This window comes from Macaca thibetana, chromosome X (genome assembly GCF_024542745.1).
Source record: "Macaca thibetana thibetana isolate TM-01 chromosome X, ASM2454274v1, whole genome shotgun sequence".
Taxonomy (NCBI): domain Eukaryota; kingdom Metazoa; phylum Chordata; class Mammalia; order Primates; family Cercopithecidae; genus Macaca; species Macaca thibetana.
Genome location: NC_065598.1, coordinates 40158738 through 40184491, shown reverse-complemented (window position 1 = coordinate 40184491; position 25754 = coordinate 40158738). Strand labels below are relative to the sequence as shown.

Sequence of the window (25754 nt, the reverse complement as noted above, 5' to 3'; positions counted from 1 at the left end):
ACAGGCAAATACCCCCTTCTAGGTGGTCCAGTGGCGGGGGATTTTGAGTTTTGGGTCAGCTTGGCACACCGCCGGCAGCCAGCGGTCACGGTTCACTAATACCTCAATTTGCTACAGCTGGTGTGTGGGCTTAGGCACCAGTAACTCTAGAATTGTATAATGCAAAGAACACACACGATTCAAGTAATGTGCCCTGAGTATCTTGTACATCTGTACAATAAAAAAAAAGTTAAAACAGAAGTGCCCTACATTAGGAGAGGAAGTCGAATTGGATGCTGACAGGGTCTCTGGGGGACGAAGAAGGCCTAAGGGTTTCAAATAGCGGCTGCTTCCCCAAGCACCAAAGTTCTTAGACGTCAGACGTCACCCAAGTGGGGTGGAGCCGACGTGCCCCGGAAGTCAAGACGCCCCGCCCCGGGATCGGTGGCGCCGCGCCGCGCAGGCGCAGGCGTCGCTGCCTCGGGCACCTCCCAGGCTCCGCGCCTGCGCACTGCCGTCCGCCGCGCCTGCGCACTGCTGTCCGCCACGCCCCGCAGTCTTCTGGGTACAAGCGGGGAGACATGGTGCTGTCGGAGCTAGCGGCGCGCCTCAACTGCGCTGAGTACAAGAACTGGGTGAAGGCGGGCCACTGCCTGCTGCTGCTGCGCAGCTGCCTGCAGGGTTTCGTCGGCCGTGAGGTGCTCTCCTTCCACCACGGCCTACTCGCCGCAGCCCCCGGCCTGGGGCCACGCGCCGTCTGCCGCGGCGGCTCACGGTGCAGCCCGCGCGCCCGTCAGGTGAGCACCTGGCTCGGGGCCTTGACCACCGTGCCCACCCCACCCCTCCTCATCCCCGTTCCTGTCCCAGACCCAGAGCGCAAGTGTCTTGTTCCTTCCGCGAGGCAGGGCCAATCGCGACGCCCCTCCCTCCTGGGCCCCTGCTCACCGCCGCCTCCTGTAGTTTCAGCCTCAGTGTCAGGTGTGCGCTGAATGGAAACAGGAGATTTTGAGACATCACGTCAACAGAAATGGAGACGTGCACTGGGGAAACTGCCGGCCGGGCCGCTGGCCCGTGGACGCCTGGGAGGTGGCCAAGGTAAGCGCCTGAGGCTGGGACGGAAGGAGGAGGCGGCGGGTCACCCAGCACTCGGGATGGCTGTCTGGTCCTGTGGTCGCCGGGGCCTCATAAACAGATGCGGAGAGAGAGATTTATCAAGGATCTAGGCGGTTCAAGGGTGGTGTGGGGGACCCAACCCAGCTTAGTGAAGTAGAAGCTTCACTGAGGGCATTTGTCTGCTTCCTGAGGGCATTTGAGTTTGTTACCCCTGCTTGGAAAGTTATAGGAAAGATTTCTACAAGAGATGTAGGGGCAAGATGTAGAGCGAGCATCATGAGCACAGGCAGGGAGGGAGGGAGACTCATGTGTGGCCTGTTTGAGGGTAGACTCACTGAACAGCTCATCAGCTCTTTTTGGCTATAGGAAGCTATAAGGATGACAGAGTAAGCCAAGGGAAGTTAGAGCTAAAATAGAAAGCACCTTAAGTGCCCAGGTAAAGGCACTTTGGGGAGCTGGGGATGGGGTAGGCAGCCGGATCTGTCCAGATCTTGGCAATGTCACTTACTAAGTAGACCGAGTGGGAAATTTTTTTGCCCAGTAAGGGACGGAGAGGGACAGCCAGAAGTGGCTTCCTAACACAAATTGACTTTAGCAGTCAGTCTACATGCCAGTGGTCATCAGCAGGCACAGAGTGGGCACTGGAAAGGAGCAGTGCCTGGGAAGCAGGTGATCTGAGTCCTGGCTCAGCTGCTGTGGTGTGACACTGGGCCAGCTTGTGCTCCCCAATCTCAAAAATGAAAGGAATTGGGGCTGGGCGCGGTGGCTCATGCCTGTAATCCCAGCACTTTGGGAGGCCAAGGTGGGAGGATGGCTTGAGCTCAGGAGTTCAAGACCACCCTGGATAACATGGCAAAACCCCATCTCTACAAAAAATACAAAAATTAGCTTGGTGTGGTAGTGCGTACCTGTAGTCCCAGCTACTCAAGAGGCTGAGGTAAGAGGATCGCTGGAGCCCGGGAAGTCTAGGCTGCAGGGAGCTGTGATCACACCACTGCATTCCAGCCTGGGTGACAAAGCAAGACCCTGTCTTAAAAAATTGAACTATATCAGGGGTCCCCAGACTTTTGGGTATCACGAGCTGGCAAACCCACCACACCTACACATTCTTCCCCATTTTTTTCCCACTGCAGCCATAGAGTTGCTGACTTCTACTTTTACCTAGAAAAGAGAAAAAAACGGAAAGAAAGAAAACTCTGCCCTTTGCAATGCCTGTCCCTCATCTGTTTGGTCTCCGTTGCTGCTTTCACACCGTTGGAATCCTCTTGTAGCCTATGCTACCTATACCCCTCTTTGCTCCTCTTGGTTGCTGTCATTTACAGACCTTCTAGTCCAACCCCATCCTCTCAGTTTCTGGGCTCCTGATTCTAGCATCCTCTGCTGTACTCCCACTCAGCCTCCCGCTTGCATGCTCACACCCTGGACCTTAGCACAGGAAGTCTCAGTGTCTAACATCCTGCTGGCCTTTGGCACACTTATTCACACACCCCTGCCCCCAACCCTGTGCCCCATACTACTTCCGCTTCTTTGAGGCTTCCACTGCTTCCTGAATACCCAGCACCCTCTGCCCTCCTGCCTGCCTTTGTCACCTCAGCTAGCCCAGATTCCATGGCCTATCAGTATAATCAGTCCCTTGCTGTTATCTCCGCTTTTTTTTTTTCCTCCTTTCTCTGAACTTGCCTGGCCCAACTCCAGTCCTGATGACAACATTTTCTACTTCTGATTAGTGGGAAAGAATCTCACAAGGGAGCTGACTAGTTTCACTTTCATTCTTGATCATGAGCCCCAGTGGTCTGGCCACATCTCTCTCTAGGCTTCTGTTTCTGGAGACTACTACTTTTCCTCAGCAAATCCCCACTCCCGTTCCTCCGCCCTTGCTCATGCTTCACGGAATTGATGGAGGCCCCTGGACATATATAGTTGTCTCTCCTTATCCATGGGGTATTGCTTCCAGGACCCCCAAGGATACCAAAATCCACAGATGCTCAAGTCCCTGATACAAAACGATGTATGTGGCATTTGCATGTTCCTATATACTTTAAATCATCTCTAGATTACTTATAATACCTGATACAATGTAAGTGCTATGTAAATAGTTATGCTATTTTTTTTTTAATTTCTATTACTTTTTACTATTGTATTATTTTATTTTTCTGAGAATTTTTCATCCACAGTTGGTTGATCCTATGAATGTGGAACCCATAGATATGGAGGGCTGACTATACTTCCTCTTCTTTTTGCCAACACCAACTAATCTCCATGTGCACCATCTATTTCCTTCTGCTACAGAGGAGGAAGGGTGTCTCTCCTCTTATTGCCTCATACCTCCACTCATGTATTGGATCTTATCCCTTTTCTCTTGCTCAAGGCCTTTGAGGCTTCAGTTGTCCACTCTCTCTCTTGCAGCTCATTCCCATCTCCATAGAAAAAGCTTTAATATAGCCATGGTTTATTTAAATTTTTTAAAAGAAAGAATTAAACAGTTACCACATGACCCAGCAGTTCCCTTCCTAGGTATATTCCCAAGAGAAATGAAAACATACATTCATACAAAAAAGTGTACACAGATGTTTATAGCAGCTCCATTCACTATAGCCAAAAGGTAGAAACAACCCAAATACCCATCAGCTGATGAATGGAATTTTTAAAATGCAGTATCTCTGTACAATGGAATATTGTTTTGCTGTAACAATGTAACAAAGGAATGAAGTACTGATACATGTTACAATGTGGATAAATCTTGAAAACAGTATGCTGAGTGAAAGAAGCCAATCACATATTATATTTATATGACATGTCCATTTTATATAAATTCCATTTAGACTCCATTTATAAGAAATGTCCGCACGGTGGCTCACGCCTGTAATCCCAGCACTTTGGGAGGCCGAGATGGGCCTATCACCTGAGGTCAGGAGTTTGAGACCAGCCTGACCAACAAGGAGAAACCCTGTCTCTACTAAAAATACAAAAAATTAGCCGGGCGTGTTGGCGCATGCCTGTAATCCCAGCTACTCAGCGACTGAGGCAGGAGAATCGCTTGAACCTGGGAGGTGGAGGTTGCCGTGAGCCAAGATTGTGCTATTGCACTCCAGCCTGGGCAATAAGAGCGAAACTCCGTCTCAGAAAAGAAAAGAAAAGAAATGTCCAGAATAGGCAAATCCACAGAAGCAGAAGTAGATTAGTGGTTGCTAGGGCTTTGGGGAATGAGGGATGATAGCTAATGGGTATGGGGTTTCTTTTCATGGCAATGAAAATGTTCTAAAGTTGACTGTAGTGATGGTTTCTTTAAATATGCTGGAAACCACTGAATTGTAATGTGTAGATGGGTGAATTATATCTCAAGAAAGCTGTTTTTTTAAAAAACACTTGAATAAATACTTGGAAAATAAGATTTCAAGAGGCCAGATGTGGTGGCTCATTCCTGTTATCACAGCACTTTGGGAGGCAGAGGTGAGAAGATTGCTTGAGCTCAGGAGTTCGAGACCAGCCTGGGCAACATGGCGAAACCCTGTAACTGTCTCCACAAAAAAAATACAAAAATTAGCCGGGCGTGGCTGGGCGCAGTGGTTCACACCTGTAATCCCAGCACTTTGGGAGGCCGAGGCGAGTGGATCACTTGAGTTCAGGAGTTCAAGACCAGCCTGGCCAGCATGGTGAAACCCCTAAATATACAAAAAAATACCTAAAGAAATTAGCCAGCTGTGGTGGTGTGTGCTACCAAAAAATACAAAAAAAATTAGCCAGCTGTGGTGGTGTGTGCTTGTAATCCCAGCTACTTGGGGGGCTGGAATGGGTGGATTGCTTGAGCCCAGGAGGTCAAGGTTGCAGTGAACTGTGGTGGCACCACTGTACTCCAGCCTGGGTGACAGAGTAAGACCCTGTCTCAGAAAAAAAAAGACAAAAAGAAAAATGTCCCTTGATCCATTCTCTCCTGCTGTCTCCCCATTTCTCTATCTGCCTCCTATACACATATCCAGCAAAGCATCTCAAAAAAGAGGTTTCATGCCTGTTCTCTTCTTCTCTGCCCTCACTTCCTCTTCAACCCACTGTGCCTCGGCTTCTGCCCCCGTCACTCCACTGCATCTATGACCTCATCTCTCTTACCTCCCAGAGCCATTTGGCACTACTGGCTGCTCTTGAAACCCTCTTGGCTTTCCTTCCATCTCCCTGGCTCTTCCTGCTCAGCCTCCTTCTGAATGTCTTTTGGCCTTCCCCGGGACTCGGGGCCGGGCCTCTTCTGTTCCCTTCTTCTCTGGTGACATTGCCCAGGCCTGTGGTGTTAAATGCTAACTGGCTCCCAAATTGGTGGCTCTAGCCCTGCCCTCTCTTCTGAGTTCTAGACGCACACATCCAACTGCTTACTTACCCCCTCCACTCCATCGCCTATGGAGCACATTTTATTTAGTTTGAAAGTAGAACAGTTTGTCTTTGCCCCCTACCCTATGCCCATTCCCCATTACCAACTTTCTAGAATCACTCGTTTCATCTCTTTCCCTCTCAGTACCCCCTCTCTCCTTGTTTGTACCTGCAAAATACTTTTGGAATCCTCTTTTCCATCTCCACATCACAACTCTCACCCTCCTACCAGGCCTCTACCAGGCCTCTGCTGCTCTGAGCATCTGTGGTCGGTCCTTCACACAGCAGCATGTACAGTCTTCAAATGGGAATCAGATCATCCTAAAACCCTTGGATGGCTTCCTGATGGCCTTAGAATAAACCCCACACCTTTCCAGAGCCGATAAGGCCTGGCACGATTGGGCCTCTGTTTATTTTCCAGCCCCATCTCCTACTCAGCAAAGAGACAGTGGAGGATAGAGGCAATAACATGTTTCTCACTGCTGTGCGTTTGGCGTGTGGAACACGGTGGTATGCAGTACAATTTTAAGACACTGCTTTCACTGCAAGGATGCCGCAGAGCCTCCCTGTTGGCTTCCAGTTCTGAAGAAAGGGAATAATTACTAAAATAAAATTTTAACAAGGCCAGGCACAGTGGCTCACGATTGTAATCCCAGCACTTTGGGAGGCCGAAGCAGGTGGATCACTTGACTCCAGGAGTTTAAGACCAGCCTGGGCAACATGGCGAAACCCCATGTCTACAAAAAATACAAAAAATTAGCCAAGCATGGTGGTGCATGCCTGTAATCCTCCCAGGTACTTGGGAGGTTGAGTTGGGAGGATCGCTTGAGCTTGGGAGTTTGAGGCTGCAGTGGGCTGTGATTGTGCCAGTGTACTCCAGTCTGGGCAACAGAGCAACACCCTGTCTCTAAAAAACAAAACAAAAACTTTAACGTGGAAGAGATTGGCTTATATTGGTGAGAAAAATGCCAGACAGGACCTACCTTATAATGGAAAAGAAAAACTACTACACCTGATTTGGAGGTGACTAAGACCCCACTAACTTTGCATTTTCTTCCCAGCAACAGCTGAATTCAGCAGTTTCTTTTTTTTCTTTTTGAGACAGGGTCTTGCGCTGTCGCCCAGGCTTGAGTGCAGTTGCATAGTCTCAATTCACTGCAAACTCCACCTCCTGGGCTCAAGTGATCTTCCCATTTCAGCCTCCGAAGTAGCTGGTACTACAGGTGTATGCCACTATGCCTGACTAATTTTTTTTTTGTATTTTTCAGAGCTTCTTTTCCTCAGTTTCATGGCATTAGTTTGCCTGTGGTAAGTTAGTTAGCTTCTTCGTTAACCTTTGTAGCATTCATAATAGACTTTTTTTTTTTTTTTTTTTTTTTTTGAGACAGAGTCTCACTCTGTTGCCCAGGCTGGAGAGTAGTGGAGCAATCTTGGCTCACTGCAACCTCTGCCTCCTGAGTTCAAGCGATTCTCCTGCCTTAGCTTCCCAAGTAGCTGGGATTACAGGCACGTGCCGCCACACCCGGCTGGTTTTTGTATTTTTAGTAGAGATGGGGTTTCACCGTGTTGGCCAGGCTGGTCTTGAACTCCTGACCTCAGGTGATCCACCCGCCTTGGCCTCTCAAAGTGCTGGGATTACAGATGTGCGCCCGGCCCATAATAGATTTCTTTCAGAGGGTCAGCATGTCTGTGGCTATTAAGGCACAGAAAGATAGTGATGGTACTGGCTACTGTACCTGTTGATAGGGGCCAGCCAGGGTTTACAAAATTCTGAATTATGTGGGACTCAGGTGTATGATTTCACCACCATCAGGAACGTAGCGCTGACTCTCCTTGGCATACATGAGCACTTACCCCAGCCTTTTCAGAATGCTTTCATGAGCAGCCCTGTAGGAGGCATTGTAGTTGCTTGCCTATTGAGATGTGTTTTCAATGGAACAGGTCTCTTAAATAAAATAGGTCTTTTTTGTTGTTTTTTGTTTTTGTTTCTGTTTTGAAACAGGGTCTTGCTCTCTTGTCCAGGCTGGAGTGCAGTGGTGTAATCAGAGCTTATTGCAACCTTGAACTCCTGGGCTCAAGCAATCCTCTTGCCTCAGCCTCTTGAGTACCTGGGACTATAGCACACACCACCATGCATGGCTAATTTTTTTTTTTTTTTTTTTTTTTTAATAGAGATGGGAGTCTTGCTTTGTTGCCCAGGCTGGCCTCAAACTCCTGGGCTCAAGCGATCTTCCTGCTTTTGCCTCCCAAAGTGCTGGGATTACAGGAATGAGCCACTGTACCCAGCCTATTTAGAGTTTATTGTGAGTAACTTTTTGTTACTTCCTTGGCAGGAGAGTACCCTTGTGATTCTTAGCCTAGTAAAGTTGTTGCATCCCGATATAAGTTGAGAAATATTTCAGGAAAGAAATACGCCCAAGCTTTCCTGTAACACCATTTTGGGAGTCTGTGCCATAAAATCCTACTAAAGGCAAGATCCTGCTAGCTTGAGGCCCTTCTGGTATATCTAGTATCTCCCATCCCCGGATTCTATCTGTAACTCCTATGTGGGTCCTACTCGCCTTGCACCATCTACATAATAATTGCCTGCATTGATGTCCTGGTTACTGGCATGTACCGAGCACTGTGCTAGTGCTATACCTGCATTCTCTTATTTCATTCTCACAATATCCTTTGAAGTAGATAAGGACAGTTATCCCCCATTTACTGATAAGGAATCTGAGGGTGACTTGACCAAGGTCACAGTTGGCAAATGACAGAGCTGGCGTTTGAACCCAGTTTTCACTCCAAAGCCCAGACTCTTAATGTATTACTTCCATACCGAACTTCCTCAAGTCGTTTAGAATCTGTCCACTTTTATTTTATTTTTAAATCTTTTTATTTAACAACTCAACCACTGAAATTTCAGTAAGGAAAAGAAAAAAGGTGCCTTCTACTCATGCTTTCTGTTTATATGCCATTAAGACAGGATGGAAAGCCAGTTATATCATATGTATCTAATAGCAGGGATAGTACAACCCTTCAGTTATTGCCCTTGACCAAGGTTTAGCTGTGACACTGTTTCCCTACTTGCATTTTGGGCCCATGAGGCTCTAAGTTGAAACCTCAGTGCGTAAGAGAATTTCAGTCATCATTTGGAAAACAGACAAGTAACCATCGCCTTTCCATCTCCTAGAGTTGGAAGAGGCTCAGGTCCCCCTCCTCCCTCCCTTGCTATAGGCCTTCATGCCCCGAGGACTAGCAGACAAACGAGGACCTGAGGAATGTGATGCGGTTGCTCTTTTAAGTCTCATCAACTCCTGCGATCACTTCGTGGTTGATCGAAAGAAAGTCACAGAGGTAAGAGCTTTCAGATTCAAAAGCATACCCTGAGTCTGTTGGGTCTATGCTGTGAGAGCCAGTCATGAGATACACCTGTGATACTAAGCCAGCCATGCGGGTATAGCACGTAGTAGTTCCCCGAAACAGTGGTGTACAAAGAAAGTTAGACTTGGGTTCAAAGTTGGCATCACTAAGCAAGCTAGTGTGACTCATACCATGTCTTCTGTGATGTCCAAGAACCCCAGTGCAAACGCAGTCAAGAGTAGTTCTCCTGAATTAGTTTCCTAACAACTCATTGTACCGTTTGCCGCTGAAGTAGATGAACCTAAAAGTCTCTTCCCTGTTCTGCCATAAACAGAACCAAAATAATTTTCCTTATTAAAAAAAATACAGAACATTGCATCATTCTGCCTGTTGTATGCCAGCGTTGGAATCCTACCCTTCTGAATCTCATTGGCTAAGCAGCTGCAAGACCAAATGATATGGAACTGAAGAAAACTTGAATACTGATGGTAACAGTGTCAGAATAGATCACTGTGCTTGTTAGATTTCCTCTGGGAAATTTAAATTTTTCTCTAGTTCACCAGAGAACAATTCATACATTTATTACCCTGAAGGTCATTGGAAAGAGTATATAGCTATACCTGGATTATTTATAATAGGTAGAGAAAATGCATGTATCTTTTGTCTGCATACCAGCAACTACCAGGATTGAGACTCCTTTATGATATCAGCAGAAACAAAGAACTATCATAGTAGTTGAACCCTTTGATATCTTTTAACCAAACTGTGGAAGACTATATGAATTATATATTAATACATGATTAGACAAGACCATTTTTCTAAAGATAGTGGCCAAAGTTTATTTTCTTTTCATCATGGTTTCCACATCAGGAAACTCCCTAGACCCAGCTTCCTGGTGCTCCAACAGTATTTAAAAGACTTTTGTGTTGGCTGCTTCATCCTGTGGGTATACCCAGAGCCAATGAGCTTGTTCTTTGGCAGGTTGTTTTAAGTTAAGGGATTTTGGGGGAATGTGGAATATCCAGCTGGCCACAAGACTTCAAGGGCTAAGGATAGTTGTAGGCTTATTTGTATTTCTTACACTCACTAATGTTTATTTGTGTGACTGGGGATTGAACAATCCCTCAAGCCTCAGCGGCACCAACAGGTACCTACAGGTTATGTTAGGAATTTCGGGATTGCTTGGAAATCAGCTCCAGAGACTCAAGCAGGGAGAAAAGGCTGAACTGTTACCCAGGAGCCATCTTTTTATTCCTAGAATCCTGTGGCCATAATCTGACTTATTGTCATGTCTTATGTGCCCTGCATGATTTTTTAAAATTTCAAATTAGTTGTCATAAAAATCTAAATTTCCAGTTTCTCTTGAAAAATCAGAAGATCTGGGAACATAGGCTCATACAACTCCCATGGCAACAAGCCGCATGTTAAGTAGAGGCTGCCCCTTCAGATAGGGCCTCTGCTGTCCAGTTAGCTCTGAACCAGTCTTTTAGTAGGGAGATGACTCCTTACCATTACACATGGCCAGCTTCCCTCAGACTACCTGCCTGACCCTTGAAGACAGAAGGAGAACTTCACTTCTTGGTGTCTGCCCTCTAGACAGGATGGAACTAAATATGGATCTGACTTACGGGGCTGGAGGTCTGAAGTGTCCTCCACTCTGATACAGGTACATGCCAGCTTATGCCCATGATCCCAAGAAAGTTCCAGGCCTTCTCTTCTGACGACTGCTTTTGTTAATTTGTAATTAACAAAGCCTTTCTATGATTTTTCTTTGGGGTCAAAGATCTCAGTTTACCCCATTGTTTGATTTTGAAGCCTTTTATCTTTTTGTCTTTCTGCAGGTAATTAAATGTCGTAATGAGATCATGCACTCTTCAGAGATGAAAGTATCTTCTACGTGGCTTCGAGATTTTCAGATGAAGATCCAAAATTTTCTGAATGAATTCAGGAACATCCCAGAGATTGTGGCAGTATACTCCAGAATAGAACAGGTAAAAATCATGTTTAATAGTTCTGGCATACAGAATGAAGGGACAGAAAACAACAACAGCCACACATTTAGAATTTGAAGTTTATTAGATTTAACCTAAATGTTAGAATGTAAGCAGGGGAAAGAATGCTGATATGAAATCTGCAATTATACTGGGCTGAGAAACTTTTCTGTGGTCACGGTGCACTATTAATATGGATCCAGTTCATTATGTTTAATTACAAATTATTTGAGTAATTCAGTGGAATGCGTTTTTCATGAAATCAGTTCATATATTTGTGTGGCAATCCCTCAGCTGTTGACATCTGACTGGGCTGTTCACATCCCTGAGGAAGATCAGCGAGATGGGTGTGAATGTGAAACGGGAACTTACCTGAGTGAGAGCCAAGTCAATGAAATAGAAATGCAGTTACTAAAGGAGAAACTTCAAGAGATATATCTTCAAGCAGAAGAACAAGAGGTGTTGCCTGAAGAGGTAAAAGAAAAGTGTTATAGGCTCCGTGTGAGTAAACAACACAAAGAAAGATTCTGGGGAGGAAGAGTAGCTCATCTTAACAAATAATTAATGGTGGTTTTGATTTGTAAGTCAAATAATTTCCAGAAGTGTGAATATGCTTTTGGCACAAATTAATATTACCTCTTAACAAATATTTTCACTTTCACATCAGCAAACATTTGAGTGCCTAATCTGTGCCACAAAGTGGAAAAATCTGGTAAGGGCTACAATAGAATTCTGAAAAAAATGCTCCAGACGTTCTCTGCTGGTCAGGGGGATTGCCAAAAAAAAAAGATTTTGCTAAGAAGATGCTGTTGAGCTGTGACTCACAGAATCAAATAAGAGTCTGACAAATTGGCAAGAGAAAAAGATGATTCTTGACAGAGAGCACAGTACTTGCAAAAGCAGGGAAGGATAGTCTAAGCCTGGGCAAGGACAGGTGAGCACAGGAGCCATGGCCAGGTTTGAGGATGGTAAAGTGGGCTGGAGCCACATGCCAAAAGGTTTTCTAGGCCATGCCACGGGGTTTTGGCTTCATTCCCAAAAAGCAGTCAAGAAAGGGTAATAGGATCAGATACAGCTTTTAGAAAGTTAACTCTTGTGGTAGCTGGAGGTTGGATGAGTGGCTAGCAACTACCCAGAAGGCTCTTGCAGTCGTGTGAAGGTGAGAGAGAACAGAAACTAGGGGCTGTGGAGGAACTGGATTCTGGAGGCAGTGCCTGGGCAGAACTGATGGATCTTGGTGGCCAGGGAGATTACTTGGAGCATGGCATGGGGCTGGAAAAGGGTGGAGAAGGTAGGGAGGGGAGTGTTTAAAGAATCATCAATGTTTCTAGTTTAGGACCTGCAGGCTAATGATGGTCTAAACTCCCAGGTACAGGAGGAACAAATCTCCTTTGTCACATGCAAGGTATAAAATAAATTAACAGTAGTTGAATTATATTCCAGCAAGGTTCAGAAATATTCCAGCACTGGCTGGATTAGACTTCGAGATCACCAGGAGATCTTGGAAAAATCATTTCACCTCTCCATTCCTCCTTGTCCAAGGAAAGTAGTTTTGCTGGTTACCTCATTAAACATAGGGAGGGTTTATTAAATGCAAATTCACGGAACCATGCTCCTTGCAGGTAACTATGCCTGTATTAACCATTCCAGCTTTGATCCAGGTGCTTCATTCAGCATGGTGAGCCCCTTTAGCACAAGGACTTGGTACCCCTGGTTTTTTGGGTGTGCCTACCATGGTACACCATAGGTATTTAAAATGATGTATTAGAATGTTTAATCTTCTCTTTCCTAAATCCGTGTGTTTCGGTTCCTGTCTTTATTTTATAATGCCATTAGAGCCCCAGTTTTCTTTCTGCTGCTGTTTTCAGAAGCTAGAGCCAGGAGTTTGTGTCAGTTGAGAGCTGGAAGGGAACCTGGCAGTCATCTTATATCCCCTGCTTTGCATGTGAGGCAAGGGCCCCAAAGAGCTTGCACTGGGGCTGAGGGCTGGCCCGCAGGTCTCCCCCTTCTGATCCTGTGGCTTCCTGCCTGCTGTGCTGCAGATCTTATATACTGAGGAGCTGGCAGCTGTAAGTTTTGAACCCCCATTATCTCTGTTTTACAGAAAGGAAATAGGGATTAATTGGCTTGTTCTCTGGGTGGAGTCTCTAGGTGGAGTTAATAAATTCTCATTTTTCATGCTTTCTCTTCAGCAGACCTTGGCATTTCTCATAATATTTCAATTGATCAAAATGTGAGGATTGATTGGCATGTTATCTCAAAAAAGTTGGAAGTCAGGTTTCTGTGTATATGAAATTTGACGACTTCTGAAAGTTCAGTACCCTATATGATTATCCATGTTCTTTCGGGTTAGTTGCCAAAGTCAGAGGATTTGTTAAGACCAGATTTCAATGAATCTAAAATGCTGTCAATTGTAAAATATACCATTATTTCAGTTACTTCTAAGAAAGAAAAAACAATGCTGCCAGTTTATTATAAGACACTATCAATGGTAAGATGCATTCTCATTTGAGATGTTAGAATAGGAAAAAATGTGCATCCTGGGATCAGGAAATACAGTGATTATATTATGACCCCAGGGCTTTTGTTATAAATGTTATCAAGAACTATTTCTTGTTTTTGTTAAAACAGTAGGGGTAAAGGCGAGGTGCGATGGCTCTGACCTATAATCCCGGCACTTTTGGAGGCCAAGGTGAAAGGATCACTTGAGCCCAGGAGTTTGGGACCAGCCTGGGCAACATAGGGAGACCCCATCTCTTGAAACAAACTAAGAAACAAACCAAAAGAAGTAGGGGTAGGGTTAGAAAGCTAAGTTGAGAAAAATGATTGATGGTAGTAATTCAGTGACACCTCCTGCAAACACATCATGGAGTGCCACAGAGAGCTCACCATCTCCACAGTTTTCTATTAGTTTGGTGAACCTTAAAGGTATAGAACAGTAGAAAAAGTGGGCTCACGTTAAAATACACTGTGCATGTATTGCTGTGATTGTGAGATTTTACTCTGCTGCGGAGCCAAATGGCAGTAGCAGCTGCTCAGCCCCTTGTAACATGGAGTTTGTGTCGGCCATGGGCTCATCTGCCCCAGAATTTGGCTGCCACCTAAGTGCCCTTCACATAGTCCTGCCAGCCCTCATTGCTCTGTTAGGATCTGGGAGTTAAAAAAAAAAAATCCAACTAAAGTACACTGAGCACAGTTAGTGGCTAAAAAACATGAAAATAATTTTCACAGACTTTAAAATCAAGACTGATTTCTTAAACCCTGGTGAGGGAGCCACCTTCACAGAGACCTGCAGGGAAGCTTAGGGATAAGGGACGATGACAGCGTGTACTCAAGGTCACTGGGGAAAGGATAGAAAATGGCACTTCATTCGTTATATTCAAGAAATTTTTATTGAGCACCTACTGTGTGCCAGGCACAGTTCTAGAAGCTTGGTATGCATCAGTGAGTGAAACAGACAAAGATCTCCAGAGTGGGAGACAGATACTAAACAGTAAACATAATAAGGTCATGATGTGGGGCAGTAGAAGGAGAAATCCAGTGTAGAGCAGAGGGAGGGTGATCAGGATTGGCAGAGTGGGGACGAATGTCAGGTTGCAGTAGAGTAATTAGGGTGGCCTCTTTGAGAAGGTGAGACTTAGCAGTACCTTGAAGGAGGTGAGGATTAACCATGCGTGTATCTGGGGGAAGAGGATTTGAAAGAATAGTGGGTGAAGAGGTCAGAGAAGTGAAGGGAGCAGAAGCAGGTCCTACTGGGCCTTGTGAGCCATTGGGATGACAAAAGGAGCCCCTGGCTGCAGTGGTGAGGGTACCCTGGGGTACTGGAGGGGAGGGGCCAAGATAGAAGCAGGGCGACTGGTAGGAGGCTACTGCAGTGGACCAGGTAAAGGATGGTGGTAGCCAGGCTGAGGGTAGAAGTGTAGAGGTGATGTGAAGGTGTGCCAGTGTGGCATGTGAGAGAAAGAAAGAGATCAAAGCAAGGCCAAGAGTTTTGGCTTAGGTGACTGGAAGAGTGAAGTTGCCGAGCGTCTTTTGCCTCCAACAGTAGACCAGCACGTAGTAGACTGTGAGTAAATTGGACATTTATTAAATGAATGTAGTTAGGGAGGAGGGAATGGACCAAAGCTGCTAAGTGCTTTTAGTAGTTTATTTCTGATCCTCACCAGAATCCTAGGTGGTGTTGGTATCATCATCCTTAATTTGTGTACCTAGAAGTAAGCTCAGAGAGGTCAAATGTCTTGGCCAAAGTCACACAGCTAATTAAGTGACAAAGCTGGGCTTCAGTGTCCAAGTCTGAATATTCTACATTCCAAATTTTTCTAGTACTTTCAGTTTTTCCATCTCTACTTTCTCCTCCCCCTTTACATATAAACATACAAAGCCTTCTCTGTTCTTAATACTTTTTTTTAAGCCTCCTTTTGATTCATCCTGCCAACCCCAAGCTAAAATAATCACCCCATCCAGAACACCTCTTAAGCACATTTCAAGAGTAAATGCATTTGTTGCATTTCACAAAGGAGAAAACAAGTCCAAGAAATGTCAGCTATGGGACACTCATGTTGAAGATAATGGAAAAGAAAGGCAATTTGGGATGGAAAAGTGAACTGAAGCCTTGAACAAAAGAAAAGAAACTAAGTAGAACAGAGCACATCAGTCCTGAGAGTCTGCAGGGGGGGTCAGGAGGTGGCAGCAGAAGGACCACCGTTCCCAGATTATCATGTGAGAAAGTCTCCGCACAAGTGGAGGGGCACCCCACTGAGGGCAAAAGTCTATCTGGGAGTATGCGTGTGGTGCCCAGGCCCTGCTGGTGCCATCACGGACATCTGATCAGAGCCTCAGGAGGACCCTGGGGTGTGTCTAGGGCACCGGGCACGGTCACTGAGAGCTAACGATGCAGTGCCCACAGTTCCTAACGCATGCTGTGAACCATGTCATCCGTGTGATCTTCATTTCACATGTCTATGGCTTTCAGATTTATTATTTAAAGCCCAAGCATCTTGCAGGAGCTCTAGGCTAGTTTCCAGCTGTGTATTAACCAGCTCCTGAAGGGCACATTCCCAGTCTACTTACTGACCAATCTGAAACCCTCTGATCATCTGCAGCTCCTCCCTGTCCCTCCCCACTCCCTGTGCGTCCTGGCCACAGCCTTAGCCAGTCATTCACCTCCCTCCCATCCCCAGCGTCCATCATCTGGCATCTGGCTCTTTCATTTGCTTACTTCACAATAACGTGAGTATTTGCTGGGGTTCCACACCAGACCTACTGCATGGGAATCAGTGACGTACACTCTGCAGTTTAAGAACTACTGCTCTCTTAGGGCAGAGTGCTCCGTTACTTTTCTTCATTAGATTTATATAACCCTGACTTGACTTGCAGTTGAGGGTTCCCCATTTAAAAGCATTCATCGCTGGGCATCGTGGCTCATGCCTGTAATCCCAGCACTTTGGGAGGCCGAAGTGGGCAAATCACCTGAGGTCAGGAGTTTGAGACCAGCCTGGCCAACATGGCGAAACACCGTCTCTACTAAAAACAAAAATTAGCCGGGTGTGGTAGCAGGCTCCTGTAATCCCAGTTAGGAGGCTGAGGCAAGAGAATCACTTGATCCCAGGAGGCGGAGGTTGCAGGGAGCAAGATCGCACCATTGCACTCCAGCCTGGGCGACAGAGTGAGATACTGTCTCAAAAAAAAAATACACACACACACACACACACACACACACACACACACACACACACACATACATACACACACGTATATATGTATATATCCATATGTATAATAATTCAGGTACAGAATTCAAAAGAAAAGGTCATTTTATTTATTTATACACATACACGTGTGTGTATGTATAAAATGATGCCCTTTCATGTAAAGACAGAAAGTTTTAAAGCAAAAAAATGGAAGGAGACAAGCAAATACTCCCTTGTGTACCCCCAGAACCACTTATCCTGGGCCACTATTTTTTGAGTGGAGGATGCTTTGTTTTAAAGGGTTTGTTTTGTTTTTGTTTTTCAAACTTTAACCTGTCTGTGGACAGATACCTGTAGCCAAGATTTCTGTCTCTTGGGCATATGAGTAGGAGCCAGTCTGGGAGCTAGTGGGTTTTTCATTTGAATTACAAATCTGCTATAAAATCGTCTAAGCTGTACATTGTATGGTTTCCTCTTGCAGCTCTCAAATCGACTAGAAGTGGTGAAGGAATTTCTGAGAAACAATGAGGATCTTAGAAATGGCCTTACAGAAGATATGCAGAAGCTAGACAGCCTCCGTCTACATCAGAAACTGGATTCACAGGAACCTGGGAGACAGACACCTGACAGGAAGGCCTGAGGTGAGTTCAGGCAGATGATGGTGTTAAAGAAGGACAGAATCGCCCCATCTCTTTCATGTCTGTTCTCTCATGTGAGGCCATCATGAACACACAACAGTCTAATCTGAAGTTTGTCCTTATTGTTTCAAAGAGAGGACACTGAGGTTTGTGTTCGTTCTCTACTTAACGGTTCTTAAGTCTGTGAAGTAATTCAACATCAACTCCCTGTTTAGCCAAATATACCTGAAGTCATTGGTCTAGAATTAAATGAATCAGCTTTATAACATAATCAAAAAGCATTTCTGCCTTAAAATGACACCATTGATGCCTGGCTCTTACCATGGCATTAATAGCAATTGATTAGTTTCCATAAGGAGAACTTCTTAAAATGAGTAACTATCTTCAGCATTTTACTTTTTTCCCCTCAAATTAAAAAAAAATCAAAAAATCAAATCAAGCATTCTCTTTCATTTTAGGTTGCCTGTCAACAAAAATCAGGCATGTTCTGTGAAAGTCAGCATGGCTTCCGTCTCAGACATCCTTTTCTGTGCAAAAGGAAAAAGTTACCAGACTATTGTACCCAGACAAAAAGGAATTTTTGTTGTTTTGTCCTGGACTTTCCTCTCTTTGGAACTATTTTAATATTTGTAAACTTGGGGTTGTATAATCTATTGCAATAAAAAATATTAGATACTCTTTGCCAAAACTTGATACCAGGCCAGGCGTGATGGCTCACACCTGTAATCCCCAGCACTTTGGGAGGCCCAGGCGGGTGGATCACCTGAGGCAAGGAGTTCGAGACCAGCCTGGCCAACATAGTGAAACCCCATCTCTACTGAAAAAAAAAATACAAAAATTAGCCGGGCATGGTGACATGTGCCTATAATCCCAGCTACTCGGGAGGCTGAGGCAGGAGAATCGCTTGAACCTGGGAGGCAGAGGTTGCAGTGAGCTGAGACCATGCCACTGTACTCCAGCCTGGGCAATAGAGCGAGATTCTGTCTCCCAAAAAAACAACAGCAACAAAACTTACTACCATCCAGGGATTTTTTTGCTATTTAAAAGGTGAATTTCTTTTCTGGTCCTAAACTGTAACTGCTTAACTTAGTAAAGGCTGTGTGTGGCCAGGCCTGTGCCAGAGGCTTACCTGGAGTGCTCCACCCACTAGCAGGCAAGTCCTATTCCTATTCACCCAGGATGCCCAAGGCTGGGCTGGGATATAAATGCTGGGATAGGAAAGAAATATTTCCTTTTTAGAGGAAAGCAAGAAGAAACATTGCCTGAAAGGCGATTTTTCTAGTCGTTTCCAATTAGTACAGAAATGTTACTGCCTCTGGGTACAGTGGCTCACGCCTGTAATCCCAGCATTGGTGGGCGGATCACTTGAGCCCAGGAGTTTAATACCAACCTGGGCAAGTTGGCGAGACCCCATCTCTACAAAAAAGTTAAAAATTACCTGGGCATGGTGGCACACACCTTTAGTCTCAGCTACTCAGGTGGCTGAGGTGGGAGGATCCCTTGAGCCCAGGTGGTCAAGGCTGTGGTGAGCTATGATCATGCCACTGCACTCCAGCCTGGGTAACAGAACAAGACCCTGTCTCAAAAAAACCCCAAAAAACTGTTACTACTAGGTTGGAGTAGCCTAAGGCAGTAGGGCAAGGAGGTGGGCCCAGGCTGGTCTGTGGGGAGCTGGAGAATGGTGACTCGAGTGACCAGTGGACTGACAGGACCCAGGCCAGCATCACAAGCAGGGATGTCAGGCAGGAGCAGGGGAGCTTCTCGCTTGGCAGCTGGTTTATGGTACACATTTGAAAAGTAAGCTCCTGGGGCCTGGCCTCACATGCTCAGTGAACATTTGACTGAAGGGCCCCTCTTAGCTTGGGAGTATTCCCAGGCCTAAATGTTAGTTATGCTATTAACTAAGCCTGGTCCTTCATTACAAAATTTAAAAATGAAATTGCATCATTCTTGTGGAAATTCAAAGACAAACATTTTCTTTCAACAAATTCACACATTCGTTCATGCTTTTTCTATACCTTTTACCCCTAAAGTCATCCACTCCTGACTTCCTCCTGCTGGTTTCCCAAACTGCGCAATGACTGCCCCATCGTAGGCAGTGGTCTGCGGAGTCGGCCTCACTTTCACCTTTCCCCGCATCTACTTGTTTCCAAGGCCAGCGGTACTTAACTGGGTCAAGTTGCCTGTGGACCTTCAGGAACAGAATTGCCATGTTCCTCGCTGCCTGCAGGAAGGGCTCCATTCCAAGCCCAGTGAAGATGTGTGCCTATCCAGCCGCCTACCAAGGATGTCATCTGTAGAATGGGTGGAGGGCAGGGGTTTATTTGGTGTACATTTTTATGTTAAAATGCACTTAATATCACTCTGGAAAGCCCAGATGAGTGCAGATGTGCCTGTAACTTCCTCCTCTAATTTGTCCAGGTAGTATTTAATCTTTAGTCTTACATTTTCTTTCTCCCTTCATTTCATGGAATTCCTTGAGAAAACTTCAACAGTAAAGAAAGAAATTTCATTCATCTCACAACTCTTCCAAATGAAGAAACTTAGCGAAATATTTCCGAGCTTCTAGATGTGCAATACAAAACTTGGGATCAAATGGAATCTTGATTCATTAACCAATTTAAGATCTGACTTCTAATTTTAGGAACTTTGGGTTATGAACGCTTCCATTTTATACCTGTGTCTAGTTAGTTTGCCCACAAGCTTTTATCAAGGGTCCACCATGTGCCAGCCCCTGAAGTAGATATAAATACAAGGATGTGTAAGGTATGGATGATGGTATACGAGCTGTCATCTTACTGGATTTGTCCGCTCTGATAAAGATACGGTTCCGAAAACTTTTTAAAGCCCCAGAGAGGACTTTAAGGCAATGTAGCATCATATATAGAGACATCAACCTGTTGATATCTTTCTATTTAACGGAACTGTGCACCTGGGCACAAGGGTGTGCACAACAGGATGTGTACAGCAGCACTGTTAAAGTGTAGCGCATTATACTACAGGATCTTATGCAACTGTTGGAAAGAATGAAGCGACGCCGCACTGTGGTCGTGCAGTGGTCTCAGACATACTAACTAGAAAAGCAAAAGGCTTAACAATGCATAGCAGTCGCGCGCGGTGCCTCACGCCTGTAATCCTAGCACTTTGGGAGGCTGAGTGGGGCGGATCACCTGAGGTCAAGAGTTTGAGACCAACCTGGCCAACATGGTGAAACCCTGTCTCTACTAAAAACACAAAAAAGCCGGGCATGGTGGCACGTGCCTGTAATCCCAGCTACTCCGCAGGCTGAGGCAGGAGAATCGCTTGAACTGGGGAGGTGGAGGTTGCAGTGAGCCGAGATCACACCACTGCACTCCAGCCTGGGTGACAGAGGGAGACTCCGTCTCTAAAAAACAACCAAAAAAACAAACACAAGAAAATAATGCATAGCAAGCTATAATGTTGTTTGTGTTTTAGAATAGTAGAGGTCTGGAAAGTTGTTTGCTTTTCCCCAGTTTTTTTCGCTGTGTTACCTCTGTAGGAAATTGAGGTAGAGGGGAGAGTTAGAAGGAATATTTGGTTTTTCTGTTTTATATCCTCCTGGGTGAAATTTTTATAACAAACATGTACTGGTGTATTTTGAATGTTTTTAAAATTTTATATTTCAGAATAATAAAATATAAATTCAAACTGCAAGCTGGCTGTGTCGCATTTCCTGGGCTATGTTGTAGCCTCCATTCCTCCATTTTGTAGCTCCACCTCCAGGGTCACCTGCAAATTGTCAGGGCAGTGGGAAGAAGCCCAGCACATGGATCACTTTCTGCATAGGGCTGTCTGTTTCATTGTGAACCGCCTTGTCTTCTTCGTCCAGCAATATGATTTGTTGTCAGCCTCTCCCTGGGACACAATATGTGGTTCATAGTTTTGAAAGAATTAGAGGAAAAAAATGGTATTAGCATTATAGTTGCAAAGATAAAGCAGTTCTTTGGATTTATCCTGTTCTTCACCAGGGAGCTCAGAGTACCTAAGGAGGAAGACATTACATATTCAACTCAGAGTAAAACACCTGATTCTGGGAAATGACTAAAGTGCGTTGGTGACAAAAACTGGAAAACTAGCTCTGCCAATTCAAAAAATGTTACTGGCTTTATAAAGTTGTGGAGATCTGTAGACAGTTTAAATTGCCAAGGTTAGAAAGGATTACGTTTGAGAGTTTGGGAAGATTATGAAATGATTGTTACCCTAATGATTTAAAAGGTTCATTTTTATTAAAGTATGAATTACCTATTTGGCTTTAAACACTAATATCCTAGGCAACAAAGGGTTAGCTCACTTAGTTGGGTGGGCATATTGTGAATTAGATGCCCTAAGCGAAACATTGCATTATTGTGGAGGTGTTGCAATCTTTTGGACATTTCCTTGAATTGTTTTGACCTCTAAATTGTAAGTATAGAGTAATAGGAAATTAGCAGCAGAGATTACCTCCTTTTCCCTCACGAGGTTAATTAGAAACCTACCTGCTCTGAAATGTCTTCAACAGACAGTGGCCTTTCATTGAAATAGACTCAAATTACAAAATGCATATTGTAAGACAACCTAAAAATATATTAATTTCTACTTATGAAATTGTTAGTGAAGTGGATATAAAGTTACTCATTTCATAACTTTAAGAACTGGTTTTTAATACTGCATTGTAGTCTGAATTATCTAAAACATTAAGACCCACTGTTATCTTCCAGAGATTTCTGCTTCTCAAACCCATGCTCTATATGTGCATGTTAGCAATGACCACAAAACAGTAAACTGAGCATTTTGTGACCTCTCTTTGGGAAGGTAGGCAACAAATTTACATGCTTTACTTTCCTACTGACTACCAGAAAGGCATGAAAATTATTTTAGCACCACATGTGGTAGCCAGCATCCAGGATGGCCCCTAACAATGCCTGCTTCCCATCCTCGTATTGTCCTCCCACAGTGTACCAGAGTTGTTTTGTGTGAACACAGCAGAAGTGATGGTATGTAACTTCTAAGATGAAGCTGTAAAAGGCTAGAACTTCCATCTTGGGCTGTCTCTTGGAACACCACTCTGGGGGAAGCCATGTCACAAGCAGCCATATGGCGAGGCCCAGATGACAAGGAACTGAAGCCTCCTGCAAACAACTATGAATGAGCTTGGAAGTGGATCTTCCAGCTCCAGTCAAATCTTCAGAGACTGCAGCCCCAGCTGACAGCTGAGAATCCCTGAGCCAGAAGTCCCCCACTAAATCACTCCCAGATTCCTGAACTTCAGAAATTAAGTCAGGTAACTGTTTTAAACTAAGTGTTGGGGGTGATTACATGGCCATAGATAATTCACTACTTCCCCATAGTTCGTTTCCCACCCACCCCCCACCCCCGTCCCCACATGCAGAATTTCGTGAAACACAGAGACTGCCCACAAAGAGGACTACTGCTTTAATGCCAGAGAAGATAAAGGGGAATCTTCTAGAATTCCACAAATGTGCCCGTTTTGTCCAAGAACTGATGTCTTCAGAATCTTTGATAGTGCTTTTAAATTTCTTTGCATTTGAAAACTCTATCTAAAGCAGGGTCGAATACTTCTGAACACCTACTTTGGGGTTCACCAGTAAACACTCTGGAACTTTCCGCATCCTTCAGAGGCAGGGGCAGGGAAAATTTTGGGGTCAAATCGTAGAGGGCAGCCTCTCCTATGTAGGTAATCGCCTTAGCCTACTGCCCCACTACCCCACCCTTCTCGTTTCCCTTTTCTCGGCTCTGTGATTTAAGAGTCCGTAGGAACCCCCCAAGATTCCTAGGGGAATACTCCGAGCTGCCGCTGTTGACCACTGACCCCTCACCCCCAGCTCTAGCTAGCATTCGACAGAGTGATAGGTAACCAGTTCTGCAAACTGCCATTTCCCCCGTTTTTAAGGATAAGAAAAGGAGGAAAGAATGATTTTGTCCTTTTACCTATTTACCTAGAATCCCAGGGTTGATGGCAATTGTCCCCAGAATTGTTTATCCTGTCTCCATGGCTAATTCTATAATTGCTCTCCGTCACCAAGAGATCCTAGGTTCTCTTGAGGACTCCTTAAGGCTACACTGTACCTCACGACATTCATTTAAAACCCACTTCGAAACATTTCCCTCAGTAGAAAGAGCCCCCAGACTTTTTTTGACGTACAGATTTGTGACTGCACCAAGTTGTGAGTCATGTGTGATACTAAGCAACCCTGTTTGCCCTGGACATCCAAAACAAGTAACAAAAATATGTTCCCAAGAGAGCTTTAAGAAAAAACAAAAAAGCTGTGAAGTGCTTTACATTCAAAGTCTTCCTCCCCCATATTAAACTATCTTGAGTTGCAGGTCCTGTGAAGAGAAAGACCAGCTAATCCATCCTCCCCTTCTAAAAAACATTTCCAGTTTACAAAAGAGGCAACACTCAACTTCAGTTCAATGTTACTTTGTATTTCTTTATTAATCAAACTGCAGGTTTAAGTCAGATTCGCACTGTTTTAGAGTCAAAACCGAGGTCTTCATTGGCCTTTTTTCAGGAGGAATGACAGTTCAGTGCTTGTGACCTGCAGAGATGCGATCAGGCCCTCTCAGTTCTTAAGAAGCTTGTTTCGGGGGCTGGGAACCCGGGCTGGTGGCGGCCGCGACGGCGGAGTGTCGCGGGCTTTAGCCTCGGCGCCGCCGCCGTAGTAGAGTAGGTAGCGACTGGCCTGCACACTCTGCGCCATCACGTTGGTACAGTGGCACGTCATCAGCAGCAGGTTTCGAGGCTGTACGCGGTAGGCGAAGCGCATGAAGATCGCCGAGTACAAGATGAACGCTGTCGTCATGCGGCCACTGATGATCTCCAGCGACGCCTTCATGTCTTTATTTTTATTTTATTTAATTTATTTATTTTTTTGAGGCGGAGTTTCACTCTTGTTGCCCAGGCTGGAGTGCAATGGCACGATCTCGGCTCACCGCAACCTCTGCCTCCCAGGTTCAAGCAATTCTGCCTCAGCCTCCCTAGTAGCTGGGATTATAGGCATGTGCCACCAGGACCAGCTAATTTTGTATTTTTAGTAGAGACGGGGTTTCTCCATGTTGGTCAGGCTGGTCTCCAACTCCCGACCTCAGGTGATCCACCAGCCTCGGCCTCCCAAAGTGCTGGGATTACAGGCGTGAGCCACTGCGCCCGGCCTGCCTTCATGTCTTTAAAGGCAGCCAGCGGAAGGCCCCAGTCGAACACGGGACCCCAGAAGTGAGTGCTGCTCACGTATCCCCGGAACTCCTTGCTCTGGAAGTGATCTCTCATCGTTCACCACGGTACCGCTACCCTCGCCATGATGGAATAGCCGTAGGTGTGCCTGCGGACCGACAGCCAGACCACAACGAAATAGAGCGCAAAGCCCAGTATCCGCAGCCAACCCTGACTGGGCGCACGCTAGCAACCTCGAGCCTTCGCGTGGCTGCCATAAAGTGCGCCGACAGCACGTGCAGCTGTTCTGTCGGAATGAAAGGGCATGGTTTCACCCTGGCGCCTTCGCGTTGACTGCCGTAAAGTGCGCCGGACCGCACGTGCCGCTGTTCTGTTGGGGCGAAAGGGAGTGGCCTCACCCACGCGCCTCTGCCTGAATGCCGTTAAAGTGCCGCGGACAGCACGTGCTCCTGTTCTACGGGGGTGCAAGGCCGTGGCTTTGCCGTCGCACCTTCAAGTAACTGCTGTAAAGTGCTCCAGACTACATGCCGCTGTTCTGTGGGGATGAAAGGGCGTAGCTTTGCCCTCACGCCTCTGCATGACTGCTGTAAAGTGCTCCACAAGCACGTGCAGCGGTTCTGCCAGGGTGAAGGGGCCTGGCCTCATCCTCGCACGTTTGCCTGACTGCCCTAAAGTGCTCCAGACAGCACCTGCCGCTGTTCTGTGGTGGTGAAAGGGTGTGGTTTCACCCTTGGGCGGACGTGACTACTGTAAAGTGCTCTAGACAGCCTGTGCTACTGTCATATGTTCCTGTGGAGGTTAGGGGAGGGGCGCAGCCTCACCCTTGCACTTTTGTGCCTTCCATGGACTGCCATAAAGTGCATACAGCATGCGTGCATGTGTGTGTCCTCTGTCAGAAGTGGAACCACAGCCTCAGCCTTCGTTCCCCACAGGGCTGCAGCCGCTTTTAAGTGCTGAGGGTTACTCGTGCCACCCGGAGAGGAGTGGGTCAGGCTACCTGCTTCTCAGCCATGCGAAGGGAAACTACTTGTTCTGACTAGTCCCTGGACAGTGTTGACTAGATGTTGATACAAAATTCCTCAACCAGGTTCAGAATTTTAGCCCTTACATAATTTGCCTGAGTGTTACTTGCAGACACGGTGACATTTCACCTTAAGATTTTAGCATCTGTCTCTTAAAAACAAGGATGGACCCCTACTTAACCACAACGCAGTAATCCACACTATAATATGCAGAGCATATTTAAATTTTATAGCTTTACGGCTTTTTTTTTTTTCCTTCTTGTTGGAGGGGGAAATCAGGATTCAATCAAAATTCAAGTTTAGTTGACTCCTTTGATTAATATTTAATCTAGAAGAGTTCCCTGGCTTTTTGTGTTTCATGACATGGACATTTTTGGAGTCCAAGCTTGCCGCTTTTCAGAATGTCTTTAAGTTGGATTTGTCTGTTT

At 45.6% G+C, this 25754-nt stretch overlaps 2 protein-coding genes across 5 annotated transcripts; one reads left to right on the top strand and one right to left on the bottom strand.

The window, feature by feature from the left end:
* Positions 1–447: 447 nt before the first annotated feature.
* CXHXorf38 (chromosome X CXorf38 homolog) lies at positions 448–23629 on the top strand. Of its 4 annotated transcripts, none has more exons than XM_050777609.1 (7): positions 448–776; positions 940–1074; positions 8668–8787; positions 10635–10784; positions 11079–11258; positions 16956–17115; positions 17571–18111. In XM_050777609.1, the coding sequence occupies exons 1-6, from the start codon at positions 561–563 to the stop codon at positions 17112–17114; spliced, it is 960 nt and encodes a 319-aa protein (XP_050633566.1). In that variant the 5' UTR covers positions 448–560; the 3' UTR covers position 17115; positions 17571–18111. The 4 variants fall into 4 exon arrangements, with proteins under 4 accessions (XP_050633566.1, XP_050633569.1, XP_050633568.1 ...); XM_050777612.1 differs by lacking the exon at positions 17571–18111 and adding an exon at positions 22067–23629 and having other exon boundaries at positions 525–776; XM_050777611.1 differs by lacking the exon at positions 17571–18111 and adding an exon at positions 19267–20787 and having other exon boundaries at positions 525–776.
* MPC1L (mitochondrial pyruvate carrier 1 like) lies at positions 23613–24430 on the bottom strand. The gene is given in 3 exon segments (XM_050777614.1): positions 23613–23756; positions 23759–23963; positions 24290–24430. Coding segments are annotated over 3 exon segments (399 nt in total). The 3' UTR covers positions 23613–23703.
* Between the last annotated feature and the right edge of the window lie 1324 nt (positions 24431–25754).